This window comes from Lates calcarifer, linkage group LG10 (genome assembly GCF_001640805.2).
Source record: "Lates calcarifer isolate ASB-BC8 linkage group LG10, TLL_Latcal_v3, whole genome shotgun sequence".
Taxonomy (NCBI): Eukaryota; Metazoa; Chordata; class Actinopteri; family Centropomidae; genus Lates; species Lates calcarifer.
Window position 1 is genome coordinate 296,912 of NC_066842.1, and position 25,093 is coordinate 322,004.

Sequence of the window (25,093 nt, forward strand, 5' to 3'; positions counted from 1 at the left end):
AACATCCTCAGTAACACGAGAAGAACTCAGATTCTTCACTTAAGTAAAACTACCAATATGAAAATTTACTAACAGTATTAACACTGGTAATAATCCATTACAAGTAAAAGTCCTGCTTTTAAAATCCTCCTTAAGCAAAATCACTGGAGTATTATGAGCTAAATTTATTTAAAGTATCAAAAATTAAAGTACTTGTTTTGTCCCAGTGACTGAATAACTTTTATATGAATGTGCAGGTGGAGCTGTTTTTAACTCTGTCAGATACAGTCAGACTGTTTAGTCCACTGGTTCCCAGCCTGTGGGTCGAGCCCCTCCAAAGGGCCACCAGATAAATCTGAGGAGTCGTCACATGATTCATGGGAAAGAAGGACAAACACAGACTCACTGATCTGGGCTCTGTTTTCAGACTTCACTCTGATTGTTGATTTTTAGTGAATTAAAGGATCATTCGGTCTCTTCGGACTAAGTTATTCAAATGAAACCACGAGAGAAGTTTAGAGCTGATAAACACGTAAAACATGACAAAGAGACACAACCAGAGTCATGAAGGCAGCAGTACTGGTGATCTGTACAGGGTGTACCTCTCACCCAGTGTCAGCTGGGACAGGTTCCAGCCCCCCGCGACCCTTAACAGAGAGGCGGTGTAGACAATGGACGGATGGATAAAGGCCGTGGACAGTGAGAGTCTGTGTGGGACACTGTGATGTTATGAAGTGATGTTTCCTCAGTCAACACGGGGCCTGTGTTTTCTCTTCTAACCTGCACAGATCTAGACTTCTCGGCGCGTCGTAAACCCGCGAGATTATAAGTTCCCGTTAGCCCCCGCGCTCAGAGCCATCCGATGGAGGAGGAGGTGGCCATGTTGTAGCGGGGAACACAGCCTCAGGACGAACGCTATCTGAGACATTTGGCGTTTAATCAGTACTGCTGACCACACGGTTCAGAGGAACCGACCGTTCTGTTCCCCGTGAGGACTGTCCAGCTGTAGAAGACACCATGAGCGGCGGGACGCCCTACCTCGGCAGCAAAATCAGCCTCGTTTCGAAGGCCGCGATCCGCTATGAGGGGATCCTGTACACCATCGACACGGAGAACTCCACCGTCGCACTGGCTAAAGGTGACGCTGCTCCCGGCTGCTGCTGCGGCACCGGCCTGCTCCGGTTACTGTGGGGGTGGAGAGCCTGTGCTCACTGTTCATACTAAAGGGTTAAACGTGACTCAGCTTTAGGCGGATGATGTTAATCAGCCCGCAGGTTTCAACCAAAACAGATTAATAATGTTAGCTAGGAGGCTAACATTAGCCTGCTAACGTAAGCTAACATGATAACAGCCGAAGCGGCACAGTGAGATGCGTCAGTCCGGCTAACAGCATCTGTACCTCGGTCAGACGGAGAGTCTGCAGAGGCGAAACATTACAGAGTGGAAACAGTCTCTTAAAGACTTAATTCGGCTCAGTTTAAATCACATATAAATGTATGTGGGCAGAAAAATATTAATCTGTGTGTGTAACGTGAGTCAGCTGACGTTAGCATGGCGGTCAGCTGCGGTTAAATGTCACTAACTTCAAACTGAGAATAAAAATGTTTATGTAATGTTTACGGACAGGTTTCAGTCGGGTTTCACCTGCCGCCTGGCATCCTGAACGTGTGACGTCTCTTAGTGCGCAGTCACCTCACCTGTTCACCAACAACAGATTATGACGCCGAACTATTAATGAAACCTCAGCAGGAGTTCATCTGGCGCAGCAGCCAGGTGTGACCGTCAAGTACTCACCTGTGTGCACACCACCTGCTCCGGTTCTCATTATTGATTAAATTACTGGTATTAATAGAACATTGTTATAAACAACTGTGACATACTTTAACATAATTACATTTATTACTGTGAGAGCCAGGTATTACAGTATGTGTATTAAACATATCTGGCGAACCTTCAGAGAGCCTGAAATAAAATTAAAAAATCCTTATTTCTCCAGAGTTGAAGGTGAAACATTTGAAACGTCTGTTTGTCCAACAGCACAAAACAAAAAATATTCAACTGGATGATATAAAATCTAACAAAGAAAAGCAAACTAATTTCTAATTTAAGAAGCGTTAGCAGCTAATGTTTGAGTCTATCAGTTTATTCACTGACTAAACATATTCAGCTGTAAAGATGAGTATGTATCTCAGACAATTCACTGTGACTGGCTTTAACTTTGGTCCTAAAAAGACTAAATCACAACAAAGTGACGCGTCTCCTGTAACAGCATGAAACGACACCGGTCAGTGTCCACAGATACGAACCAATGACACCATGTTACTGAGAGTTTAAACCTGCTGCAGGTGTTTGTAGTGATCTGCCTCAGTGCTGCGACCTTGTTTCATGAGCTGAACTCTTCATTTATATTTATTCTGCCTCTTAGTTAATGTAAAAAATTAAATATAATCCAGGGACAGACTAATATTTGAAAGAAATCACACTAAAGGAGTGTGAAACAAAAGATTTACTGAGGATATAACAAACGACAGAGATACGATGTGCTTCATTAATTCATCCTTTTAAAAACTGCATACAGCCTCAGTTTGGTGAAAATTAATCACAATTAAATTAGAAATGTTTGTTTTTTGTTCCTGTGTTGGTGGAAATTATAACAGTTTCACTATTCATTGAAAAATGTTTGGGTTAAAGTCAGACTGTGAGGTTTAATATTCTGCTTGGTGATGAGTCAGTCAACCTTTGACCTGTGATCCTGACCGGAAGCTGTTTCTTCCTCCACAGTTCGGTCCTTCGGCACAGAGGACCGTCCCACCGACAGACCCATCCCTCCTCGAGACGACACCTTCGAGTACATCATCTTCAGAGGCAGCGACATTAAGGACCTGACCGTCTGTGAGCCGCCCAAACCACCATGCTCTCTTCCTCAGGACCCTGCCATCGTCCAGGTAGGAGACCACGCTGTGGTGTTTGACTCTTCTGTGGTTCTCTGTGTGACATTGACCACCTGTCCTCCTCTTCCTCCTCAGTCGTCCATGTGCTCCAGCTCCTCGTCCTCTGCTGCCGCCGCCCCGACCCCATTCCAGTCTGCTGGTTCCTACGGACTCTTCAACCGGGCCCCGGTTCCCCCCTACAACCAGTTCAGCACCAGCCCCCTGGTTTCCCCTCAGTTTGGACCCGTCGGTGTCGGTAGGCTCACGAGCTTTGGCTTTAAGAGACAGTGGGAGCAGGGACTGAGGTGGGCATGACATCCAAGGGTTCAGGGTCTGACCATGGCTCCTGGACTACAGAAATCATGCCACAGAAACTGAGGAGAGGCTGATTTATGGCTTCAGTGGAGGCCTTCACCCTCCTCCTCGACAGGTGCACACACAGGTGTGACCAGGGCTGTGCTGATCACAGAAGACTGATGTAAAGTTTAAATAAAACAGTTTGACTGAAGCTTCACTGAGGGTCAGAGCAGCTGTTAAAGCTCAAACAATCAGTTAGTCAATCAGTAGAAATCAGCAGCTGTTTTAATTAGGGATCTTTTCTTTCTCGTCTGTGAGAGTGAAATAATTATCTTCATATCTGAAGACACTCTGGGCTTTATGACACATTCACATGTTATTTTATAGACCAAACAGTTTCCTATTTCTGTCTCAGCCACATCATTAAAACTCCGTTCACTTTATGTCCTGATTGTGTGTAAAGTGTTTATTGAATCATCATCACAGCCTCAGGTTCAGGGTGCAGGGTGGTGGTGTCAGGTGATCGGCTCGGCCCTGGACGTGTCTCTGACTCCACCTCTCAGACAGTCACTGCACATCAACACACTGAGTGTTGTTGGCCTCAATACTCTGTTCCTGCTGTTCCTCCCCATACAGGACGATCAGTGCCCTCCTTTGTGAGCGACACGAGCACAGCCTCCACCCAGTCTCAGAGCAGTGCTATTGGCTCTGCTCTCCCCCCTGACTCGCGGTCTCTGGGTACCCTTGTAACAGAAGGTAAAAACCTGCAGGAAGCCGCTGGAAGAGGAAATGACAGATGTGTGTGTTGACTCAGAGGTGGAACTAAATGACCTCAGTTAGACCAGGGTCTGTTAGAGTCCAGAGATTCTCTGGGTTCTTTCCTCATGTTTAAACGATCAGACACTTTCGGTTCAGTAATGAGAGAGTAGACATGACATCCATCTTTAGAAACAGCTCCAGTAGCAGAAGCTGCATGGCAGTGAGTTTCATCCTCTGAGTTTCCTCATGCTGAATGCTCCTCTCTAACCTGCATGTCCTGTTCAGGCAGTTTCCTGCTCAGGCCTCACACTCTGAGCTGAGTCTGTTGAGTCTGACTGAGGCTGCTTTCACACCTGTAGTCCTGCAGTTCACTTCTTTTAGTCCAGACCAAAGAAAAGAAAGATCTGCTGTGGTTATCCAGACAGGGGACTCTCTGATTGGACGATTCAGTCTCAGTTTCAGCAGCTGCATGGACCCACACAGGAAATGAACCTGGTGTGTTGGTTTATGTTTTTCTCCTCAGGATGAAATGATTGAGTTTTGGCTGTGTGAGCTAATCTCATATTAAAAACAGATGTTAAGAATTGTCTTCACATGTTGATGCTCTGTAACTTTAAAAAATCAAACAGTAATCAAGAGTTTGGACCAGGTTTAAACTCCTCTTCATGTTACCATGGTTACAGAGTCATCTCACACACAGCTGATGATCAGATGGATGGGGCAGATGTTGATCTTGTTGAGATACAGCAGTTATAATAATAATAATAATAATAAACTTTATTTCTATAGTGCTCTACAAGACACAAACAAAACAGTTAAAAATGATCCAGCAGTTTTGGAGGTACAGAGGAGGTACAAATCAGAATAAGATCTGATAAACAGAACTTTCTAAAATGACTACAAATAATCAATAAAGAGAAAAATAAAAAAGAACCAAGAGAGTGAGTGTGTAAATTTAGTCAAATGATTATTTAGTTACAATTAATGTTTGTCTTTTTAATAAACAGGTGAACATCTGTTAGCCGCCGTCACCGCCTCTGAGGACTCATCAGTAACATCTTCTCTCTGTTGTCTTACATTTGATTGATTAAATAATCAATCGATTGATTAAGACAGTAACAGTGTGTTACAGTGTGTGTTCCACCTGTTGTGATGTTTTCAATATAAAACACCACAAACAAAAATCAGAGTAAATAAAAATGTAGTTTGACCTCTGTCTGTGAACTGCATTAAAACGTGCAGTAAATATTTCTGGACCTTGAACTGGAGACGTCCTTTAGTTTGATTGGTTGGATCTTTGTTCCAGCTCAGACAAACTGAACGTTCAGACGTGTCAGGTGTGAACGCTCCTCAGGTTCAGCTCCTGCTTTAAACAGCCTGTCTGTCTCTGGGTGCTGTTGGTGTCTGGGTTCATGTGGTCTGAGCATTTGGAGCCAGTGTGATCCGCTAACCCTGACCTCTGTCCTGGTGTCCCTTCAGGCCGCAGCAGCCCCAGCCTGGACCCTCTGAGGAAGAGCCCCACCCTGGAGCAGGTGATCCAGGCCGCGCCGTCAGCCCCGACCGCCGCCGCCGTCACGGCCCCGGCCCCTGGCCTCGGACGCAGGAGCCCCACCCATGGGCGCGCGGCCCCTCCTGCCGCCGGGCAAAGCGGCCAGAAGGTCCAGCACCAGGATGGCGGGGACGCGCGGAGGGGTGAGACTGTCAGGGGAGGCCGCAGCAGCCAGGGCTGGTCTGCACCCCGAACCATCTCTGCCTCTCACATCACTGCTGTAGATAGGGCTCCCACTGCAGGGCTTACCCACTCTATCTTTAGCCACTCAGGTGAGACCTCAGGCCACAGAGCAGCACTCTGATCTGATCTGTGCTGCGGGTTCATCTGAGCCTCAGTCCTCAGCACCGTGTCACTGAGCACAGACACAGACGCCCCACAGCACAGTAACACTCTGTGGGAACACTGGTCAGACTCATTTCAACAGTGTAACAGTGGTCTCCTCAGTAACCTGTAAACGTCATCGGTGAGAATGTAGCAGTGATACAGTAAATAGGCCTGTGCTGAGTCAGGAGCGTTCACTGACTCTACACTTCCACAACACTGACAGACTTTATCTCTGCTCAGCAGATTCAGATGGAGTCACCTTTATTCAGTCTGACTGCTGCTATCAGCTGTCCACACACACACACACACACACCACACACACACACACACACACACACACATCTCTCTCCTCTGTTCTCTCTCACTTCCAACGAGGGAGCGAGCGGAGAGCAAAGGATGATGGTCTCTGTAGTCCTCATTACCCACTGCAGCTAGAACTAAACTAGAGAAATAATTCCTCTGTCCACAGTTTAAAATCTTTCAGCTGATCATGTGACACACTGTTATGTAGAGGAAGGTGAAGTTCCTGCTGTTCCTGCGATCAGTGCTCGTCTCTCTGCCTCTCTGTGCTCAGAGCATCTGTCCTGCTGAAGACTGAGACTCAGTGACTCCACAGTCCTGTAGTAAACATCATTTCCACTCTGTGTCATCTGTTAACGTTTTGTTGCAGAGGTCCCACTTTTGAAAGCGTTGTTGTTGGTGTGTGTGAAGGTAGGAGATCAGAGCCGTCAGGGCCGTTTTCTCTTAACTGTTGATGTTGTGTTAGAAGACTAAAAGACTCTGCTGTTCCAGGCACAGATGTCCACAAAGTCCCCAAACCAGACTCTGAGCAGGCGCGAGGTGAAGGCAGGGATACCAGTAAACGTTCCACAGGTTAACCCCCCCACCCTCCACCCCCCCTCTGCTCTGAAACCATCAACAGCCCATCAGACTCTGCATGCCTGTCAAGCTTTCCTTTTGGACAGTGGAGCCCATGCACTCATCCTCAGAGCCGCTCCATCATCGCCTCTGACCTGTTTTTCTTTGCTGCTGATGGTGTGTGCAGGTTGACATGCTCTTCATGTCAATGGAGTCAGACGGTGACACTCAGACACTGTTGTCATGCTCAGTGAATAGCAGAGAATGCCCCCTGTGTGCTGGTGATTAGCCTCCATGTTTGATGTGACTGTTTGAAGCTAACCTGCAGCCAAGCTGTTTCCTGCACTTGGCTCTTTGCTAACTCATCCTGAAAGACTGAGACCTCCTCCACCATCGTGGATGTTGGCTCATGTGTTGCCATGTGGTTTTTGTTTTGCTCTGCTCCACCTCCTCAGACCTGTTTGTCATGACAGCTAACATGTCGTCGTCTCCTGTGATCCAGCAGCTGCCGGTGCACCGGCTAACCGCCGCGGGCGAGGAGGTGGGCACCGCGGCAGAGGGCGCTTCAACGTTCGCCGAGACGGACCCATGAAGTTCGAGAAGGACTTTGACTTTGAGAGCGCCAACGCCCAGTTCAACAAGGAGGAGATCGACCGGGAGTTTCAGAGCAAGCTGAAGCTGAAAGGTTCTGCTGTTTCCCTGCTCAGTCTCTGAGTCTCAGCTGTGTTTGTCTGTGGAGCCGAACCCTGAGCTGCTGTTTCTCCTCCCTCAGACGACAAGACGGAGAAGTCGGAGAAGACGGTGAACGGAGAGGATAAAGGTGACTCTGGCGTGGAGACTCAGAACAGCGAGGGAAACGCTGACGACGAGTGCGACCCACTGGGCCCCAACTGCTACTACGACAAGTCCAAGTCCTTCTTTGACAACATCTCCTGTGACGACACCAGGTACGAGTCCACCTCCTCCTCCCACCTCCTCCCACTCCTACCTCCACTTCTCCCACTGCCCTGACATGATAAAGATGTTTCAGTCAGTGACTGTTTGTCTTTTCTGTTCTTCAGGAAAGCTAATGACAAGTCTGGAGGCTCAGCTTTCCCACGGTGAGTGTTTGTCTCGTCATGTGACTGACAGTGGACAGGTGTAGACGCCTCAGGTGTGGAGTTAGGACATCGTATCTGAACTCCTGTGTTTCCTCCTGCTGCAGGGAGCGGAGGCAGACCTGGGCCGAGGAGAGGAGGATGAACGCCGAGACGTTCGGTATCCCTCTGCGTCAGAGCCGAGGCCGGGGGGGTTACCGCGGGCGCGCTGGTATGGGCTTCCGCGGAGGTCGGGGGCGTGCAGCCAGCCGAGGGTCGTTTGGGCCGCCACAGGGAGGCGGGGGCTTCAGAGGAGGATACAGAGGAAACCAGGCCGGGCGGGAGTTCGCCGACTTATCAGCATACAGGGTAAAATAATGAGACTGTTTTTATATTTGAGAAGATCAGATGATACTGTTGTTCGTGCACACCTGTGTGAAGATGTCTCAGTCTGTGTGTGGACGTGTGTGTTTAATTGTAAATGTGTGCTTTGTTTTTGCCCTTTGTTCCAGAAGGACAACAAAGTGGCTGCGTAGTCCCAGTGGGAGGAAGATTCTGCACAGAGGTGGAACTTCTTCACACACAAACGGAAACAGATAGTTTGTCGACTAAAATAATGAAGATTGTCTACTAGTTGTATATTTGTCACCAGCACTGGGGTAGACTGCTTGAATGCAACTTAACTTTCCACATGGTTCAACGGTGGAAACAACAACAACATCGCAGTTTATCACAAAACAAATTCCAGATCCGTACAAGTTAATTTCCAGGTGGCTGAAATAATTCTGTGTACATGTTTTTTCTTTGGTTGATGAACTACCTGCCCGGCCCCGGTCCTAAACCTGTATTTGATAATCTTTTGTTAGCTGTCGAGGGTCGTCCACATGAGTTACTGTGATGCTCACTGACATAGCTTTATCTGGGGAGGTGGGTTCATATATCCTGTAACTTCAGCACCAAAACAGGCCACAGGGTCACTCACACCTTTCTAACATGTATTTTTCTACTATGACATAGACTCTGATCCCGTTCTGTCGTCAGCCCGTCACCATCTCTCTCTGTTCACCTTTCACCTGCAGCTTCCTCTTTTTCTCCCCGTCGATCATCAGATGTTTACTCATGTAGCTTTGATATCACACCAGAGCTGAAACGAAATTAATCTGCAGCTATTTTCAGAATAGATTAATCGTTGAATCATTTCTGAAGCAAAAAAAAATCAACACTTGTGTTTTCTTTCTTACAGAATCATTTTCCAGATTTCTGACGTTTTATAAAGCAAACGATTCATCTAGAAAGTAATTGTCAGATTAATTGATGAGAATATTGATCAGTTTCAGCTCTTCTCCTTCAGTCTGTGTCTCATCCTAACAGTAGTGTAAGAGCAGGTCGTAGTCGTCTGCTGGATTCTCTGGTAGTTTTTACTCCCAGTCTCTGAGTGAACTTGGTCTGGGAGGCAGATGGATCATAGGTCAAAGTTCAGTCGTTTTCGTTCTCTCTTTTTATTCCTTTGCTCACAGGCTCCTGCTGCTTGTGTGGTTACAGTTAGTTAGAGACGCAGTTTGATCTCCACAGAAGAGGGCTACACTCTATATTCACTTGGCTTTTAGCTTTTAGCTTTCAGCTTTCAGCAGAGAGGCCAGATTTCAACTGTCTGAACTGAAACTGCTGAAGTCGAATGCAGAGCCTGAACAGGTCGTCAGCTCAGAAATCCTTGGCAACAAACGAGAGGATTTTCTGTTTCTCTAAATAAACTTAATGTTCTTGTTCTGAAGACGTCACACTCTGAGGGAGCTGAGGGACTGTTACTGACGATTCATTGACAAAATGATTAAATAATGAGCACATTCATTCATAATATAATAACAGAATAATGCAGCTGCAGCTCTGTGTTCATGTCTGAATCTAATGAGTCATACATCATGTTAAAGGAGGATGAACACAGAGTGCAGTGGTGTTTGTTGTCCAGCAGGGGGCAGCACTCGCCTCCTGCTGCTCTGACTGCACTTCTCATGAGGAAGAAAGAAGCTGAAGCACTTCATGAGTTATTCAGTAATGTTGAAGTTAATCCAGGTTTATTTCCTGTGGTTTAGTTTGAACTGTGACTCATTAAACTCAGACATGAAATCAAATACATGAGACTTTATTTGTGTTGATAAGTTTTAATTCAGACGATTGAAATCTTCAGCAGCTGAAGGTGATGGCGCTGTTCTTCATCATCATCATTATTATTAATATTATTACTCAGTCTTACAGTCTGTGTGTAGTCGTTAGTCGGGCTGCTTCGTTTAAAAACACACTAATTTCTTCATGAACACAAAGCACAGGCTCACCTGGTCTGTTCCTGTGAAACTCCACAGTCACCTTTAAAACTCAGCCTGAAGCCACTAACGTAGTCCTGCAGCACTGCACAGGACCTGGACCTGGACCAGGACCTGGACTATAAGTAGACAATAAGAGACTAGAGAATTGAGCTATCTGTCTGGGTGTAGCAACATACTTTCTTAGCAATACTCTGACTTCTTTTTGAGGCAACTAAGGAATGAGGTCTGAGAGGACAGGCTAAAATAGAAACTTTATTGATACAGGTGTGTTCCTGTTCGCCCTGACAAGCAAAGCTACCTTTAAAGTACGTAACGGTGCTCAGGAAATGTAGAGGACATTATTTTTCTTGATTAGAGTCGGAGAATAACTGCTAACGTCACAGCGAAGATTAAACACATTAAAAAGGAAACAGGTTTTACTGTGCTGATGTTAAAGACGAGAGATCTGAGGGAACCTGAGACACTGTTCAGTCAGAAGCAGTTCACACAGACAAACAACCTTTCAAATGATGCTTTATTAAATGTAAGAAAGTGATTTATAGACGTGAACTGTCACTGTTAAAGGTCAAAGTTCATCTGAAAACAAGAAAACAGATTTAAAAGCTTCCATCAGTTCATGTAAACAGCTTTTCATGATGCATCATTTCAATCTAAACCAGTGAATTAACTCTGAGCCTTTTTTATTGATTGGTTATTGATGAAGCTGATCAGAGTCCATTCTGATGCTCCAGATGTTCTGGTCTCTGATAGACAGATGTTTGAATCTTCAGACTCTTCTTTTCTGGAAACTTTTCACATGGTTGTTGAGTGTCTTGATCACAGCAGTGGTTCTCAACTCTTCGAGGCTCCACAGAGACCTCGGAGGAGCCTCAGACTGGCGCTGGATCAGCAGCCTCAGTCCACGTCCTCAGAGATCCAGGTTCAGTGTGTGTGTGTTAGTCTGTGGTGATTTTACTGGTAGGTGGACGTCACATGTTCAGGCTGATCCCGCTCATGTCTGTTAATATGAAGCTACAGCAGCTGTTAGCTTAACTTAGCACAAAGACTGAGAACAGAGGGAAACAGCTAGCTTAGCTTAGCTTTGTCTAAAGGAACCAACATCCACCTGCCAGCTCCTCTAACTCCATCTAACTGGCTCAACAAACATGATCTAACATGTTAATCTGAACAGATACTGAAGCTTGAAGACAAACACTGCAGCGATCAGTCGATCAATTGATTAGGAACAGAAATGAACCTGCACTGAAGCGGTTCTTAAAGTTCTAAGATGTAACTGTTAACCTGAAGAGGAGGAACCAGGAGATGTGAGATCAGACTGAACATCTGACTCCTTCAGAAAAATGTTGGACTGCTCCTTCAAAACTGTTTCATTATTTCAGTCTAATACACCGGGGGGGGGGGGGTTAATGTGGCTCCTCCCATTGGAAAGAATCAGATTTTCTACATGTTTTGTTCAGGTCATATTTCAGTTTGATTTGAAGTTGAGAGCCACTGAAACTGAAATGTCTGATTGAAAAGATGGGGGGGGTATTTAAAGGAAGCCCTTCAGTTCCTCAGGTGGGGGTTTGACTGGTGTTGTACAAAGATACAGACACTACATGATGCTGGAGAGAGAGGGTTTAACTGGTTGATGATGTGAGGAGGAGGTGTTTCGCTTCAGGCTTCCTTTAACACTCTGGAGTCACAGCCACAGGTTTTGTCTTTGAACGCAGCATGGCGTCCTCCTCTGTGGGCCTCAGTCAACTCTGAGCTTTTTATTAAGAGCAAATAATAAACAGTTGTTCATTAGACTGAGTCTGTTTCCTCACACACACACACACACACACACACACAGGTCAAACAGGTCAAACAGGTCAAACAGGTCTGACCTCCTGAGTGAACAGTTTAAATCTCGACACACTGAAAGAACCAGATTTTAAAAGATTATAATTTACACAAGAAAACAGTGAAAGTGTCCAGACTCTTTCTCTGGACGAACCTGTTGAAGAGGATTCCTCAGACTGTCACAGTCTCACCTGCTCAGAGTTCATTCACCTGTGTGACCTCATACAGGTGAACTCTGCTGCTCTGTCAACATTATCTCTGTTTAGTGCCAGTTTAAACTGTGACTCTCAGGTGTGTTCCAGTTAAATCCACCTGTTCAGGTGTGGCACGAACCTGCAGGTCTGATCGGTCCAGATGATCCTGTACGCCTCACTGCTTCATTGTATTTGTATCATGAGTTTAGTTTGTTGTTGAGCTCAGCTCAGACCGGTCAGCCTCCTGGTCTGGGTCTGACAGTCAGGTGTCAGGTCCTGAGGTGAAGGTGGTTACAGGTGAGTTCTGATGCGGTGCAGGTGTGGGGCAGGTTCACAGAGCTGGAGGTTTAAAATGTTTTCTCACTTTACAGATAATCCCATTCCTTATTCTAGATGGAATCAGGTCCAGATAAGGATCCAGTCTCTGTGGTACTGGTTTCAGGGGGGCGGGGTTAGCTCGGAGGGGCGGGGTGAGGCCTGCTGTGATTGGTGCAGACTGCTGTGACCGTGTCGGGCCTGTGGCTGCTGCCTCATCTGCTCCTCCACACCTCCTCACGAGGACCAGTCCACCACCGCTGAGGTCGGAGTCACACCGGGGCCGCTGCCAGAACCAGACCAGAACCACCAGGACCACCAGAACCGCCTGATCCGCCACCATGGCTCTGACCAACGACCCGAACTACCAGAAACTGGAGCAGTGGTACAAGGCTAACGCCGGGAGCCTGAACATGAGGGACATGTTCGACGGAGACAAGGACAGATTCAGCAGCTTCAGGTGGGAACCAGAGTCCGGGTCCGGGTCTAGTCCAGTCCGGGTTAAATAAAACATGTCGGTCAGTGATGGAGGAGGAGGAGGACCTTTATCTGTGGCCTCCCGCTGACCCTCTGTAAACCACAGCTGTAACATCTGTCTCATGTCACTCTGATCATCGGGTTATTAATCAGATAATCGATGAGTTGATCAGGTTATTGATCAGGTGAACGTGGTCCTCGGTGTGTTTCCGTGTTCGGCGGCGGGTTCCTGATCCTCTGCCTGTATGAAGGTCATCGGCTCCTCTCGGCTCCTCTCGGTGTTCCGTAGTTTTCTAACCGGGAAAAGGTTCTTTAATGTTCTCACCTGCCCTCACCTGTCACCGACAGACCTCACCTGTCTGTCCTTAATCTGTTAAAACAACCGACTGTCGGTTAGATAACGTTGCTAGTGTTAGCTGACATGCTAACGCTGCAGCATCCATTATCGGACAGCCGTGCCTCGTTAGCTCCGGTCTGATTTCCGTGTGTCCGTTTATTCTCCTGAAGATGTAAAATATTAAACTGAGTCTGTGTGAATGATAATCAACCTTTGTCCGTGTCGTCTGCTCGTGTTTTCTCTGATGAATGCTGATTAATAACGAGGCTAACGTTAGCTTAATTTAATTAACGCGGTGATTAAACTTCGCTAACACCGTTTAAACCCGGTGGAGTTTTAATCTGTTCCCTGTGACATTCCCGCCTTTTAACCGTCTGTTTCTCCACTGTTTGATTTATAACGTTTCATATGTGTCAGAGACGGCGTTTAACCAGGCTGCAGTCAGGCTAACTGAAGCTAGCTGGTGCTAACAGCAAGTGCAACCTGTTGGTGCAGTGTCCGATAATGGAAGCAGCGTGTTCATGTTAAAAACCAGAGCACGGAGTTAACGTGTAACGGCCCCGGTAACTCTCCGGTCTCTGAGCAGACACAGCAGCCGCTGCTTGTAACATGAACACGGTGTGACAGAGCGGGAGAGTCCGGCTGGAGGCGGATCTCTGCTCCCGGTTTGAGTCACGGTGAGTACGTGCGATCCGACACATCCTGTCCCACCGAGCCCCGGGGAAATACCTCCACCAAAATACTACAGTACTACAGTATTATAGTACTACAATACTGTAGTACTACCAGTGACAGTACTGATGCTGCGGAGGATGAAGATGGCACCGAGATGGTTCATGCGAGACAGCCCACACATTATTATTATTATTATTATTATAAGTGTTATTATTATTATTATTGTTATTGTTGTTGTTGTTGTGCAGTAACAGGAGTTTATGATAAACATCCAGGACACAAGGTTTTATGGTTTTATTGTGTCTGAGCCAATCAGGAGCAAACAGTGGCAGTATATATGTTGTGTAACAGTACACAGTACTGTGTGTACTTGTACCTCAGATACTGCAGTGATGGTTATTTTGATGATACAAAGATTATTTTAGTAGAAATGTGAAGTTAAAAGAAATCAAGAGAATTCAGTCAGAATGAATGAGTGTGAGAGGAGTGATGGAGGAAAACAGTCAGACAGTCTGTCTGTCCTGCCTGTCTGTCTGTCTGTCTGTCTGTCACATCCAGGATCTGGAGACGTGTGTCTTGACTTCCTGTTACTGATGTGATTGATTGATTGATTGATATATTTTCCTGTGTCATGGTTGTAAATGTGTCTGTGTTGGACAGCACGACTCTGGAGACGGACGATGGAGAGATCCTGCTGGACTACTCCAAGAACCTCATCAACCAGGAAGTGATGTCCATGCTGCTCGCCATGGTAACGTACGCCCCTCCCTGCAGGGGCTTTTATTTTGAAAGAGCTCTGTGTATCTGTTGTCTCTAATCAACCTTAAGCTCTTCGGCTCATCGTAACACCTCCTGAGCTGCTCCTAAATCCAGTCCCTGTACCTGGACTGATGCTGGTTTTTATCAGGGCAGCTAAATCTGATTGGTCCAGCTACTTTCAGGACAAAGAGGAGAATTATTTGATCAGTTCTCTCAGCTTCAGCTCACCTGTGTGATGCTCAGGAGGAGCAGAGGAGTCTGAACATGTCAGGAGCTGCAGGAGGAGGAGGTCAGGTGCACATTTTAGATGATTAAAGAATCAGGAAGCAGAACAGAGCTCAGTCTGTGCAGTGACGAATCAGATAATAAAACACATTCATTGATGGCAGATCTGGACTCAGATTGTGAGACGTCACCGAAACAACACCTGTACAGACAGGTAGACCAAAAGGTAAAGTCCATCACTGTTACTTAGTGAGGACTTTGACTCCTGACTGTGATCAGTTCACAGTGATCATTCACCTGCTGCTGCTCCACAGACAGGAGCCGTCACCATAACTGTAAGGTTACAGTGCTGTGTTCATGTTTTTTCCTCTCCTCCTTCCTCCTCCTTTGACTCCTGTTTTCTTCATAATGAAATCAGGAGTTCAGGGTTGAACTCTCTGTTTTTTAAACAGAACTCCACCAGTCTGCAGCATTTCCTCTCTCAGCTGAATGAAAAGGGAAAGTCTGCAGTTTGAATCTGTGTCAGGAAGGTTTTTCATTGAATCTGAGCTCTCCAGCTAACTCTAAGTCCTCAGAGGAGAGCGCTCAGGCAATGAGCAACAATAAACCTGATTTAAAGTCACTGTATAAAAACAGAGGAGCCATGGTGCCACCACTGAACACAGCCCGAGCACAGGCTCCCATCTTTACTCTGTTGCTCAAGTCTCCAGTGAAAGAGGAAGGTTACGACAGTGTGTTTGGAAAGAGAAAAGTCCAAACTTCAGACTGCGTGCTGCAGCCGTCTATTAACATAAGGGAATGTGGTAACACACTGAAACACAATGCCACCTCTACTTCCTCCTCTCACAACACAAAGGAAGCATCAGTGAAGAAATGCAGTTTCCTCACTCTGTCAGTGTGTTGCAGTAAAAACCCACAGATAAGGAGCTGACTGTGTTTCACTGTCTGACGTTCACAGGCCAAGTCCAGGGGGGTGGAGGAGGCCCGAGAGAAGATGTTCTCTGGAGAGAAAATCAACTTCACCGAGGTACACAAACACACATTTATCTGCTGCCATGGTTCTCAACCCCTGGTCTGTGGGCAGGTTCAGGGCCTCAGAACATTAACAACCAGGACACAGGGAAACACAGAGATTCATACTGCAGCTGTGTTTATCCAGGACCTCTGCAGGTCTCAGTCTCACTGAGCCTTCACTTCCCTCAATACAGGGCTGTAAACTAAGCTAAGCTAAGCTAAGCTAAGCTAAGCTAGCTTCATATCAATGTGCATGAGGTTTAAAGACTCTTTGATTCTCTGTTTCTGTTGGTCAGATGATAAATCTGATCTCAGTCTGTTTCCTCAGCTCCATGTGAATCAGGTCTGGTCCTGTTCAGGTGGAGGTGGTGAAACACCTGAGGGTCCTCAGGATCTGAACTGAATCAGCCTCAGCCTCAGAGTTCAATTCAACTTTATTAACAACAGAGTCAAACAGCAGTGATTTTCAGGAGCTGCTGACTCACAGTGACTGGACACACACACACACACACACACACACACACCACACACACACACACACGCTCTGAGGTCATGATGCAGTGTAGTTGTGTAACAGCGTCCTCAGTGACTCTGCAGTTTGTGCAGACTGATATTGATCAGTGAAAACAGACAGATGTAACAGGTTTAATGAATCAGATCAGTTCGTCAGCTGATACATTTACAATCAAAACTAATCAATCACTAATCCGAGTTATAAAGTTGAATATGTGAATCCTGTCTGACTGAATGTTTGACTGAGTTTATTCCTGGTGTTTGTTCATTGACTCTGTTTCAGTGAATATTCAGCTCATTACTGTTTATTAGTTTTAATGAATGAATGAAAAATGAATCCAGCTGCAGGTGATCCACTGTTGATCAGACTGAAATCAATGATCAATAATAACTCTGTGTGTGTGTGTCCAGGGTCGTGCTGTGCTCCATGTCGCTCTGCGTAATCGCTCCAACACACCGATCATGGTCGACGGTAAAGACGTGATGCCGGAGGTGAACAGGGTTCTGGACAAGATGAAGAGCTTCTGTCACGTACGTACGGAGTGTGTGTGTGTGTATGATTGTACAGTTGTGTTATCCTTGTGGCGTGGGCATGTTTAACCCTGCCTGTGTTATGTGTGTTGTGTTTACAGAAAGTGCGCAGTGGAGAGTGGAAAGGCTTCAGTGGGAAAAGCATCAGTGACGTGGTGAACATCGGCATCGGAGGCTCTGACCTGGTGAGAGTCCACCTCAGGTTTCTACATCACTGACATCAGAGCAGGAAAACACACACACACACACTACACCTCTGATACTGACTCACACCACACGCCAGGATCTAATCAGGATTTCAAACACGTTAAAGAGCTGAGTGCAGCTTCATGATGTTCAGATGTAAAACCTTACAGACATTCACAGATGTCAGAGTTTAGACATCGTCCGTTTGTTGAGAAAGAAACGTGACACGAATAAAATATAAAGTCAGATTAAACAAACTGGGCCATATGGAATGATTAATCAGCTGATTACTGTCTCTAATGAATGAAGCGTTTATCAGAAGCTGAGTTTACTGACACAAAGCAGAGGAAACAGTAGCTGCTGGTGAATGTGTCTGAGACGTTCAGGGTTCTCTGTTCATATCATCGGTGTGTAACAGCAGCAGCTGCAGTGTGAACACGGATGAAGTGTGTTCACTGTGAACATGAGCAGCTCTGATGCAACAGGTTCAAACAGGTTCAAGGTTCAGCCGACAGAGACCTTCAGGAGCATTAAGGTTCACTCACTGTCACTGTGTGCTGTCGTGTTGCGTTCAGGGCCCTCTGATGGTGACGGAGGCTCTGAAGCCGTACTCAGCTGGAGGACCCAACGTTTGGTTTGTCTCCAACATCGACGGGACTCACCTGGCCAAGACCTTGGCCCAGCTGAACGCAGAGACCACGCTCTTCATCATCGCCTCCAAGGTCCGAGCACACACACACACACACACACACACACACACACACACTTTTCTCTGTCCGTGTGTCTGAGTTTCTCCTCTGGACTCACTCTGTGTCCTTTGACCTTTTGCAGACGTTCACCACCCAGGAGACCATCACCAACGCAGAGTCCGCCAGAGACTGGTTCCTGCAGACAGCCAGAGATGTGAGTGGATCTGACAGGATGGAGATCTGCCTGCAGCAGACAGACAGACAGACAGACAGACAGTCTGTACATGTCTCAGTCTGAAACACAGTAGTGTAGTTGTTTTTGTTGCTGCAGGTCAGAGCTGCTGTCTCTCAGTCTCCTCATGTCTTCTCTCTTCTCCTGTCGTCCACAGAAATCTGCCGTCGCCAAACATTTCGTGGCTCTGTCCACCAACTCGGTGAGTTCAACGTCCTCTGACTGATTAAAGCCTCAGCAGATAACCCTAACCCCTCTATCATCAGCTGATCAGCAGCTCAGAGGCTGATGGAGATCACTCCCTGCAGGAACAGACCTGTGGTTCTCAGCCTCAGGAACGAGAAGAGTCCACACACTCTGATCCTGTATTTGTCTGTTTGAGTCCGTGTTGGAGCACAGGTCCACGACTCGTGACTCCTGATCCTCAGGACTCATGACTGGAGGTTGAGTGCAGCTCTGGTTTGAGTTAGATGGAATCACAGCTGCAGCTGATGATTATTTTATTTTCAGGATCAGTGGTTTGGTCTGTAAAACGTCTGATACGATCAGTTTTCAGCAGCAAATTAAAAACCAAACATCAACATTTCCGGGCAGTCTGTGAATCCATGAATCATCTCCTGGTTTCAGATTGAATGAATGAGTGAAACAGATACACAGCAGTGTGTTCACTGTGATCTGTGTGTGTTAGCTAACGTCTCCTCTTCATCTTCTCTCTTCAGGCCAAAGTGAAGGATTTTGGCATCGACACAGCGAACATGTTTGAGTTCTGGGATGTAAGTCTGTCTGATGATGTGTTTGTGTGCATCATGTAAAGCAGATGACTCTTGGTGTTTAAACCTTCACTAACTGACAGTAACTGTTTGAGAGGGTTTGAACTGACTTTGACCTCAAGGTCCTGGAGCCTTGAAAGTCATTGATGCCTCTGATTGGTGGAGTGACTGTGTGATGTCATGTTGCAGTGGGTTGGAGGTCGTTACTCTCTGTGGTCAGCCATCGGTCTGTCCATCGCTCTGCACATAGGTACGTCCTAACCTTCACTCTGACCACGGCTGGGTATTGATCAGTGATTGATGCTGTTTAATGGATGAGACTGATGTGAACAGGTGTGTTCCCAGCCTCGCTCTGTGACACCTGACAGAAGCAGGTGCTGCTGCTCACACAGTTTCCTCTGTCTGAGGTGTTAACAGTGAGATGGAGGGACAGGTGTGTGCAGGTGTCAGAGGAGGAGGTGAAGATAAAGCTCTTCCATCCTCCTCCTCAGACTCTGAGTTTTATTTGTCTCTAAATGGATTTGAACATGTTTCATGTTTTTCATCATCATGTGAATCAGTTTGTGTCTTTGACAGAAAACATCTTCATCTCTCATTGAGAGTTTTACTCTGTGATCAGTTTACTGTCACTTTACAAAGATCCTGAACTCCTGTCACCACCTGCAGTCACATGTCCTCTGTCCTCTGACCTCTGTCCTCTGACCTCTGTCCTCTGACCTCTGACCTCTGTCCTGTGTCCTGTGTGTGTCCCTCTGTGTTTCAGGCTTTGAAAACTTTGAGCAGCTTCTGGCAGGAGCTCACTGGATGGTAAGGAACATTTCTTCTCTCAGTATTCACAGTTCTCTGTTTGGTCTCTGATTCTTATTAAGGTTCAGAATATACAGTCAAACACTGAACTATGAGCAGAGGAGGGAAAATAACGTTCACACTAAATCACAGCTCAAATATAAAAAGATCAGATCTGGTTTTATTCTGTTCTGAAGCAGCATCACATCAGATATTCAGAACCTCCTCCACTCTGATCTGAAACCTGGAGCAGAAACCAGTGTCTGTGCTGCTGCCCTTTAACATCCTCATTACCCAGAATCCTCTGCTCTCTGCAGGACAACCATTTCCGCAGCGCCCCCCTGGAGAAGAACGCGCCCGTCCTGCTGGCCGTTCTGGGCGTCTGGTACGTCAACTTCTTCCAGGCCGAGACTCACGCCATGCTGCCCTACGACCAGTACATGCACCGCTTCGCTGCCTACTTCCAACAGGTCAGAGAGGGAGGGGAGGAGGGGGGAGGAGGGGGAGGAGGGAGGAGACCATCTGTTCAGAGGGAGGAGACACTGAAACATGTCTGTTCATTCAGCTGAAAGTTTCACAGCCTGTTAACGTGGGGGGGGGGCGGGGGTTTACTGTGACTGACGGACTCTGTTGGTCGTCAGGGCGACATGGAGTCTAACGGGAAGTACATCACTAAGGACGGCTCCCGCGTCAACTACCACACCGGACCCATTGTGTGGGGGGAGCCAGGGACCAACGGACAGCACGCCTTCTACCAGCTCATCCACCAAGGTCACACACCGCTCATCATTAATGTCTGCTTTCTCTGGGACTGTCAGGATCCCTCTGAGTCCACCATGTCTGACTGGTCCTGTCCTCTCCAGGTACTCGAATGATTCCTGCCGACTTTCTCATTCCTGCTCAGTCTCAGCATCCAATCAGAGACAACCTCCACCACAAGGTAACGCCCACTGACCCGCTCTGTTTCCTCATACCGGCTGTAGCAGCACTTCCTGTTCACCTGAGACCAGCACAGACACAGAACCTGTTCTGATCTGATCACCTGTTCTCACCTGTTTACCTGTTCACAGCAGAAAAGAGCAGCAGTACTTTGATTTATTCTGAACAACATTTCATCAGTTAATATTTGATACAGTCTCAGCTGATAACTGTAACAGGGAGAGGATTATGACAATTACGACCACTCGACTCTTCCTGTCTGATGTCCATCTGTTACCTGGTTGCTGATGAGCTGCTTCTGTTTCCAGATCCTGGTGGCGAATTTCCTGGCTCAGACAGAAGCTCTGATGAAGGGAAAAACCTCTGATGAGGCTCGTAAAGAGCTGGAGGCCAGCGGCATGAAGGGTGACGCTCTGGAGAAGCTGCTGCCGCACAAGGTGACGTCAAGATCCAGGAAACATCAAAACCGTCACTCAGATCGTGGTTAGACAAGAGAAACACTAAATAACTGATCCCAGGCCAGATGAGTTAACGTCTGGTTTCTTCATCCTCAGGTTTTCCAGGGGAACAAACCGAGTAATTCCATCGTCTTTAAGAAGCTGAGTCCGTTCGTGCTGGGAGCTCTGGTTGGTGAGTACTGGGAGCTGAGTCAGCAAACAGAACCAGAACCAAAGGAGGAGGAGGAGGAGGAGGAGGACACATGAAAACACCACAGAAGAAGAGTGCAGAGATCTCCACACTAAAGTCACTGTGTGTCAGAGCTGAGACCAGTTTAATGTTGGTCTCTGTTTCTTAAAGGAAACTATGTGTTTGGGTCTAAATGCCTGATCAGGAGCCAGTTCAGTATTGATAAGTTGACCCTTTAACTCAAAGGCTGCAGTTATAGATGTGGCCACAGGAGGTCACTGTTCAGACTGAATTAGGTTTTAATGTTTATCACATTTACTCTGAACTTTTCCTTTAAAATTCTACATGAAGTTTCTTTTACATCACAAACATCTTTTAAATTAAGAAAGTGTTTTCTCTAAAATGAATTAAAACAGTGATGAGTAACTTCCTCTTTTCTTTTTTCAGCCATGTACGAACACAAGATCTTTGTGCAGGGCGTCATGTGGGACATCAACAGCTACGACCAGTGGGGGTGAGTGCTCACACACCTGCACACACACCTGTACAACTGCTGCACCTGCAGTTTTCTATAGAGAAAAGAGGAGTCGTGGTTCACCCGACAGCTTTCAGCTGCACCCCACTGTCTTCCTCAGCAGACACTTTCCATATTTCCAGCAGGTCACATGATGAACCCAGGTCACACTCACCCTCAGGTTTACACTCAACAGCGTTTTAGCTGCTGCCAATGAAACTCAGCACTTCCTGTAAGTTTTTCACTGTAAAAGTATCACAGACTTCCTGTTATTGTCGGGCTTTTAATGTGAAAAACCTTCAGGAATTCATCAGAGGAAATAGAATAAAGTTGGTGTTTTACTGAGGAGTTGCAGCTTCCTCAGGTGAACACAGACCTGGACTGTGCTTGAGGTCGTACAGTGTTGAACATCACAGATCTGTGAGAGGTCAGAGAGGGTCAGGTTATCAGGACTAACCTCCGTCCACCTTCCTGTCCACAGAGTGGAGCTGGGGAAACAGCTGGCGAAGAAGATTGAGCCTGAGCTGAAGGACGACTCGGAGGTCACCTCCCACGACTCGTCCACCAACGGCCTCATCAACTTCCTGAAGAAAAACTTTGCCTGAATCCTGAATCCTGAATCCTCCTCTTCTCCTGCTCCTCTGCTGGACCCCCCTCCCTGTAGTCCTCTCTCATTGGCTGAATCATGTCCGAGCTGTGGGAACAAGCACTTTATGTTTGTTAGTGTTTCACTTGAAAAGGGAATTTATCCGTTGCTTGTGTGTGAGAGGACAAAGGTAAATGTCCCTGTAAGTTGTGCAGATGTTACTGTAGGTGACAACACCCCCCCCCCCACATATCCCCCACCCCCCACTTTAACACCGTCAGCCATGACTTCAAAATAAAAGTCCTGTTTGTCACTGAATCATGGCGTCATGGTTTGATGTGTTTACGTCAAGATTATCAGTTTATCTGCTGATGATTGTATTGATTAACCTGCTGTGAGAAAATACTCTAATGAGAGCTCATTAAAATGATCAGTGTGTTAGTTTGGAGATCACTTTAATGTTGATTGCTGAATGAATTGATTGATGCTTTAACATCTCTAACAAGGAAATAAACACAACAAAATCAACAGAATAGAAATGGAAATGGCTAATAAACAAGACTCACCTGGCTCCTTAACAAGCCAATCACAGGTGAGAGCAGGTAAACAGTCGACCAATTAGCTGCTCCTCATGGTGTGTAAGTGCAATGACAGCTCCTGTAAGTGTAAGAAATCTCTGTAAATCCAAAGATGGACAGACCCTGACCCCTGACCCCTGAGAGTCAGGTGACAGGTGAGGATGCTAACAGCTGCTAATGGCAGGGAAGCTGGTCCTGGTCAGAGCAGGAGCAGCTCACCTGTAAGTTTGTTAACTATTATTAATTATTATTATTAACACGCTGTCCAGTTTTCAGCTGACTCCATGTGTTAGTGTTATGATTGACAGGTGGAGTTAAAGCTCCATGTTCCTGCAGAGCCTGATAATCCAGTCTGAAGCCCATACTACAGTACTCAGTACTTTTTCTTGTTAATAGAGTATATTCACGTTGTTGTATCGGTGTTGTTACTTAAGTAAAGGATCGACATACTTATTCCACCGCTGTCTGTTTATGTAGTCTTAACCGTGTTTCATCAGTTTAAGGTCAGATAACTGAACCAACGTTTAGTGTCTGCGGCTGATTTCTCCGCTGAAAACAGGTTTATTCGAAGCCGAACGTTGTTTCCCGAACTAAACATGTTTAAAATCTGTTTTCATGCGTTTTCATGATCGTATGTTTAAAATAACAGGATTTAAGAGGTTTTAACGGTTTTTCAGAAGGACTTCCTGTTGAACCTCCGCGAGGGCGACTGAAAACAAAAACAAGCGGAAGTAGTAGTGTGAGGATTGACGGCGGACCCACCCATTCACGCGCAGCTACGCACGTTTAGTGGGTTGGGGTACGTTACGCTCACGCTGGTATTCGCTAACTAAGATACGTAGAGAAGTGACGTTTCACGGCGTCACTCGGCGTCTCCGTACGCAGTGTTTACGCAGAATAGTATCTGTCAGTCAAAGGACATTTAAATGGCCACAGTGCTCAGCGCCGTGAACCGAACAGCACCGTAATAACACTGTTACGGTGATATCTGCGCTCCTAGCTGAGGAAACGGCGTCTGTCCGTGTCGCCGTTGTCGCTCTCCTCCCGGTAAACCCGCCGTTTGTTCGCTGCGTTTGTTATAAAAGACTCAAAATGAGCGACGAGGACGAGTTTCTGCAGAAAGCCCGAGCCGGGTTTGAGGATCTGTGTCGGGCTCTGAACATGGACGAAGAGGCGAGTACCGAGGCGTGGAAGACCTACGAGAACATCAGCAGGAATTTTACTCTGGAGGTAAACACGCAAACTCACCCGTTATATCCGGTCTGTAGCGTCGTTACTGTCAGCGTTGCCGTTACAGTTACTGTTCCCGGTGTTCAGTAAGACGTTAGAGCTGAATCTGCTGCTGTTCAGCCTTTGACTCTTTATACTGACACAGAAACAGTAGAAACCAGTAGAATCAGCTCTGAGACACACGTTAATAAAACAGCAGGTGGATGTGACGGTTTCACAGACACGATACTGTTACTACACCACCTTTACCTGTAATAATACTGTGTGTGTGTGTGTGGTGGGGGGGGGGGGGGGGCTGTAACCTGATATCAGTCTGATGATTAATGATTAATTATTAATGATGATTAATGCTCATTAAATAAACTCTGGTTATTTATAGTTCAGCTGCAGCCTCAGCTCTCTGCTCAGTTACTCAGTTACTCAGTTACTGTGCTGTTTTACTGCAGTATTTCTACTTCATGTTGTACTCCACTCGTTCTGTCTTTGCTACATAAACCAGAGAGAATCAGACACACCTGTAATATGAGGTTCATACAAGACACCTGGACAGACAGACAGACAGACAGACAGACAGACAGAGAGACAGACAGACAGACAGACAGACACTGTCTGTGAAGCAGCTGGTGGTGTGATGGTTTGGAGGGTTAGAGTTAAACTGGTTTAACAGAGTATGTGATCAGTTATGATCAGATGTGATCAGTTAATAAATTAATAAATACTCATCATGTCCTGTATGAGTACTGAGTCTTTCAGTACTTGAACTTCAGTTACAGTTTGAAAGCAGGACTTGAACTTGTAATGGAGTATTATTACAGTGTGATATTACTCTTTTTAGTGAAGTAAAGGATCTGATGACTTCACCACCCACCAACAGTACAGAGTGTAATCACCTTTGATTCTTAACGACCATTCTGCTGATAATACTTTAGCTCTCTTTTACCTGTAATCGAGTATTTTTACATTCAACTACTTACTTTTACTGAAGTACAGATCCTT

At 46.3% G+C, this 25,093-nt stretch overlaps 3 protein-coding genes across 13 annotated transcripts in view; all 3 read left to right on the top strand.

Annotated features, from left to right (window-relative positions):
- Positions 1 to 812: 812 nt before the first annotated feature.
- lsm14aa (LSM14A mRNA processing body assembly factor a) lies at positions 813 to 11,884 on the top strand. Of its 11 annotated transcripts, none has more exons than XM_018679468.2 (11): positions 813 to 1,117; positions 2,761 to 2,924; positions 3,006 to 3,165; positions 3,843 to 3,962; positions 5,445 to 5,786; positions 6,634 to 6,714; positions 7,202 to 7,384; positions 7,472 to 7,646; positions 7,761 to 7,799; positions 7,904 to 8,144; positions 8,288 to 11,884. In XM_018679468.2, exons 1-11 carry the CDS (start codon positions 997 to 999, stop codon positions 8,309 to 8,311), a joined length of 1,650 nt encoding a protein of 549 aa, XP_018534984.1. In that variant the 5' UTR covers positions 813 to 996; the 3' UTR covers positions 8,312 to 11,884. The 11 variants fall into 11 exon arrangements, with proteins under 11 accessions (XP_018534984.1, XP_018534986.1, XP_018534985.1 ...); XM_018679470.2 differs by having other exon boundaries at positions 8,291 to 11,884; XM_018679469.2 differs by having other exon boundaries at positions 7,205 to 7,384.
- Positions 11,885 to 12,624: 740 nt separating this feature from the next.
- gpia (glucose-6-phosphate isomerase a) lies at positions 12,625 to 22,607 on the top strand. The gene is made up of 18 exons (XM_018679467.2): positions 12,625 to 12,889; positions 14,579 to 14,669; positions 15,861 to 15,929; positions 16,841 to 16,960; positions 17,062 to 17,145; positions 17,722 to 17,868; positions 17,978 to 18,049; positions 18,225 to 18,269; positions 18,787 to 18,840; positions 19,027 to 19,087; positions 19,601 to 19,644; positions 19,941 to 20,093; positions 20,265 to 20,394; positions 20,487 to 20,563; positions 20,871 to 20,999; positions 21,117 to 21,192; positions 21,637 to 21,703; positions 22,185 to 22,607. The coding sequence occupies exons 1-18, from the start codon at positions 12,771 to 12,773 to the stop codon at positions 22,306 to 22,308; spliced, it is 1,662 nt and encodes a 553-aa protein (XP_018534983.1). The 5' UTR covers positions 12,625 to 12,770; the 3' UTR covers positions 22,309 to 22,607.
- Positions 22,608 to 22,942: 335 nt separating this feature from the next.
- Positions 22,943 to 25,093, top strand: part of rbl2 (retinoblastoma-like 2 (p130)) — a 16,343-nt gene continuing 14,192 nt past the window's right edge. The window contains 1 exon segment of the mRNA XM_051073091.1: positions 22,943 to 24,097. Within this exon segment, the coding sequence (XP_050929048.1) occupies positions 23,960 to 24,097 (138 nt within the window). The 5' untranslated portion in view covers positions 22,943 to 23,959.